The 4,418-nt window shown below is 38.5% G+C and overlaps 1 protein-coding gene across 3 annotated transcripts in view; it reads left to right on the top strand.

The window, feature by feature from the left end:
• Window positions 1–630: 630 nt before the first annotated feature.
• Window positions 631–4,418, top strand: part of CYP39A1 (cytochrome P450 family 39 subfamily A member 1) — a gene marked incomplete at both ends in the record, with an annotated part of 64,303 nt that continues 60,515 nt past the window's right edge. For 2 of the 3 annotated variants that reach the window (XM_079712542.1, XM_079712541.1), the window contains one exon: window positions 637–813. In XM_079712542.1, the coding sequence (XP_079568668.1) occupies window positions 637–813 (177 nt within the window). Of the gene's footprint in view, window positions 814–4,418 lie in introns of all 3 variants that reach the window. The other variant, XM_079712543.1, reaches the window with a different exon arrangement.

The following is a 4,418-nucleotide window of genomic DNA, read 5'->3' as shown; positions in this document are numbered from 1 at the left end:
TCAGCAGCAGCACGGGAGGACGATACGCCCCTTCTGGCCCGCGCCCCGCGCCGCGGCTGGCCTGACACCTGGCCAGGGCGGCTCCTCCTCAACCGGCGAGCGGCGGGGCGGGGACCATTTCCCTTGCTCGGCTCCGCCAGATGGGCCCACCGAACCTGCACCCTCTCCCTAGCAGCCTAGGGCTTGAGCAGCCCAGTGGGGTGAAATCGGAAAACAACGCGACGCCCGCGAGGCTTCTGGGAAATGTAGTCCGCGTGGCTCCGCCCCTCCTGGACCGAGCTCTCTGATTGGTCGCGGACGAGCCGCCCGCCGCGCCACCAGCCCCGGTCTCCATGGCAACAGCACCACTTCTCCTCCTCCACCCCCTGCACCCACACCAGCAGGATCCAGCCCCTTCCTTCCGTCCTGCGTGGCCAGAACTTAAAAGAAAAATGGACGTAGGAGGGAGTGATGATGCAAAAGTTACCCAAAAATTGGGGCGGGGAAAGGAGGCTACAGTTAGGAAGGCGAACAAGCTGCAAAAGGAATAGCGGAAAGTTGGGAGGTCGGGAGGGTGCCCTGTTCCGGGGGAAGGAGCAAGTACCACAGCAGCAAGACTTTTCCCTTCTCTGATTCAGGAAGGTGCTAGACAAAAACATGGAATTCATTTCCCCAACAGTGGTTATAATCTTAGGTTGTGTTGCTCTTTTATTATTTCTTCAGTGGAAGAACTTGCGTGGACCCCCGTGCATAGGGGGCTGGATTCCTTGGATTGGAGCTGGATTTGAGTTTGGAAAAACCCCTCTAGAATTTATAGAGAAAGCAAGAATCAAGGTATGTGACCTTAGCAGGTGGGGTTTCCGGAAGAGGTAATGTTTTCTTTTTTATTTTCTTTCATTGTATTTCAAGTGCAATGTTAGAACATGGGGAACCTACCTGCTGACCACAGTTAAACGATCTAGCCACTTATAAATTCCTCAGCAGTCAACAACTGTGTCTTATGCAAGATTTTTCGAAAGAAATAGATTTTCATCAGTTATGAAGTACAAGGCAGCTTGTAACTGCCTTTTTGGAAGTAGAGATTAAAAGTGCTAGTTACTTCATCGTAGCTAAAAAATCCTAAGTGTATACATATTAACTAAATGCTTGCAATAATTGGGAAGACAGAAGCGTAAAACAAGTAATTTCAATTTGCTTAATAAATTCGTATCCAAATCAAGAGTTAACACCAGGCTATTGTAAAAACTGCTTGCAAATTCGGTCTTTACAAATATAGTGGGCACTATATTTTCAGCTGGTGGTGTTATTTGGTGATAACATTTTCACTGCCCACTAAGGATATTAGTAATTGTTGTTGCAGTACATATTTTTGTCTTTAAATAGCTTTTAAATATATCTTTCAAAAATAGTACATAGGTTACTGCTATTTTTTTTTTCTTTATTTCAATGGACATTCTTGTGTGTATGCTCCTGTGTGTGTTTGTACTTTTTGCACTTACCTGATTGTTTCATCACAATAACTTCCTAAAAGTGAAATTGCCCAAAGGACATTAAATTGTTTATATTATTGTGTTACTCTTGCATAAGGATGTACGAATCCTTTTTCCTTTTCTTTTCCTTTTTCTTTTCCTTTGAGTGTAGGGGATTGCCTCGCTCTTCATATCCTGGACCACACTAAGTACCATAATTCTTGCTAGTCTGATAGATGAAAAATAATATCTTTTTTTTAGAAGCTCTAACCATTCTTTATTTTTCAATACTCACACAATTTATACTCAAGATTGTATTTTTGAAGATCTTAGGGAAAAAATATTATCTTTTAAAGAAATACTTCTTTGTCTCCCATAGCCTTCCTTAGGTATATGATTTTGATAAGTCTTAAGGAATGTTTCTAAAAGCTTGTCTCAGAAGGTCAAGCAAGGTCACAAAGATTATTCTGTTTTCTTCTAAAACGTTTATAGTTTTGCATTTTACATTTAGGTCTACGATCCACTTAGCGTTAGTTTTTTTGTAAGGTCTACATAAGGGTTGAGTTTCAATTGGACCTCTGGATGTCCAATTGTTCTAGTATAATTTCTTGAAGGACTTTCCTTTCCTTATTGAGTTGCCTTTGCAGCTTTTCAAAGATTAACTGACCATATATGTGTAGATCTACGTCTAGCCTTTCTATCCTATTCCATTGTTATTCTTTGTTAATACTGCACAGTCTTAAATACTATAGCTTTGTAGTAAATCTTTAAATCAGGTCATGTTTTTTTGTCATTGATGTGGCATTCAAGATTATTTGCATTTTAATATAAATTTTAGAGTTGGCTTGCCAATATCTGTAATAAAGACTGTTGGAAGAATGTTTGGAAGTTTCTTAAGTCTATGGAAAAATTGAGGGAGAATTGACTTTTTAATGATATTATGCCTTCTAATCTACAAATGCTGTATACCTCTCCCATTTATTTAGCTATATAATTTCTTTTAGAAATATTCTGTAGTTTTCAGTGATGGGGTCTTGCCTGTGATTGTTAATTATTTTCTGAAATATTTTATATTCTTGAGGCTATTGTAGATACAATTGTTTTCACTTTTGTTTTCCAGTGGTATCCCTCTGGCACATAAAAGACACAATTGTTTTTGTATATTAACTTTGTATCCTGTGACCTTGCCAAGTTCACTTATTAGTTACAGTAGTTACTTTGTAGATTTCTTAGGATTTTTATACATACACAATATGTCCTACAAACAGATAAATTTATCTCCTGTTTTCTGATCTTTATGCCTTTTATTTCTTTTTTCTTGCATAAATAAAGAGGGACTTCTAATATATTGTTGAATAAAGTGGTGTGCATAGACAAGCTTGTCTTTTTCCTAATATTCGGGGAAAAGTGTTCAATGTTTCACCATTAAATTTCTTATTATCTGTAGATTTTTTCACAGGTTCCTATTTCAGTCCTGACCTTGATCGATACTCAGAATTCACAGATGCCACCAGGGAAATAAATCATGACCTATTGTCTGTTCACTTCTACACACTTCTCTGTGGAGTTTTAGTCCATTTAGTTCTTATCGTTTCCCCAACTCTCTGATGCTTTTAAAAATACGGTCTTTGTAATCTATCCCTCTTTTCTCTCACCCTACACAGAAACAGAAGCATCTGCATGTTTTAAAAGCTGCAAAATATTCCCTGAATCATATTTCACTTAAACAGTCACTTAATGATTGACATGGTTTGTTTTCCATATTTAACTATTGTAAATAATGTAGCAACAAATGTCATTTCTATGTGTGCAAGTATATCTGTGGAGTAAATGATCAGATTCAAAGTGTAAATGTATTTTTTAATTTAATTTTTATTTTATATTAGAGTATAGTTAATTTACAATGTTGTATTAGTTTCAGGTGTACAGCAAAGTGATTCAGTTATACATATGCATATATCCATTCTTTTTCAGATTCTTTTCCCATGTAGGTTATTATAGATTATTGAGAATACATTTGTAACTTAGAGGGAAATGGGAAACTTTGTGAGTGTTTTGAGCAGAGGAGTGATGTGATGTGATTTAAATTTTAAAGGGTCATTTTGTGCACTCTGTTAAAAACAGGAACATAAAACTAAAAGAAAAAAGATAATTCGAAGGTTTTGGCAAGAATTCAATCTTGAGACCTTGGTGGCTTGTACCATGGTGATAGCAGTGGAAGTTTGAGAAGTGGCTGGATCTCTTTTGAAGGTGGAAGCAGCAGGATTTACTGGTGGATGGAATGTGGTGTGTGAAAGAATGAAAAGGGGCAAAGGTGGCTCCAAGAAGTTAGACTTGAGAAACTAGAACATGGACTCACTATCAAGTGAGATGATCAAGATTGCCTACAATGTGGCCCGAGTGCCTATATGTATTACCAAAAGCCACTTTCCTAATGGAAAGTTAAGAATTCTCATTTGAACAAGCCTTCAACGATGAAAATGACTCATCTTCTTCTAAGTATTGATTAATAAACAATACTAGGTAGGGAATATTGGGAAGCAGTGTAGATGTCTGGATCACTAATGGAAGAAAATGAGACTTCACTATTTGGGGGATCAATGATTATTGGGCCCACAGTTGCCTGATGGCATCCAATACTGTGTCACAGGAACTATCACGTGCCATTTCATGCAGATCTGGAAATGACTGTAATATTGAAGTACTGATGAGCCTAAATGATATTTCGAGATATTTATAATAACTGTAATGGGATATAAAAGTACGGGTGGTTTTTCCAAAAATGTACATGTTGGATATGGTCTGGGAAAGTCAGTACAGCCATAGGAGGAAATGAGAATGAGACTTGGAAGGAGGAAGGTTATTATACTCACAGGTCCAAGGCGGGGGTCACTGCATGCCATGCAGGGCCACAGGGGAAAGCACCCTGTCAGCAGGCAGAAGATGGGAGCAAGAGAAAGCCCTACCCAG

This window comes from Hyperoodon ampullatus (assembly GCF_949752795.1).
Source record: "Hyperoodon ampullatus genome assembly, chromosome: 10".
In the NCBI taxonomy this organism is placed as follows: Eukaryota; Metazoa; Chordata; class Mammalia; order Artiodactyla; family Ziphiidae; genus Hyperoodon; species Hyperoodon ampullatus.
This window is presented reverse-complemented; position numbering and strand designations above follow the sequence as displayed.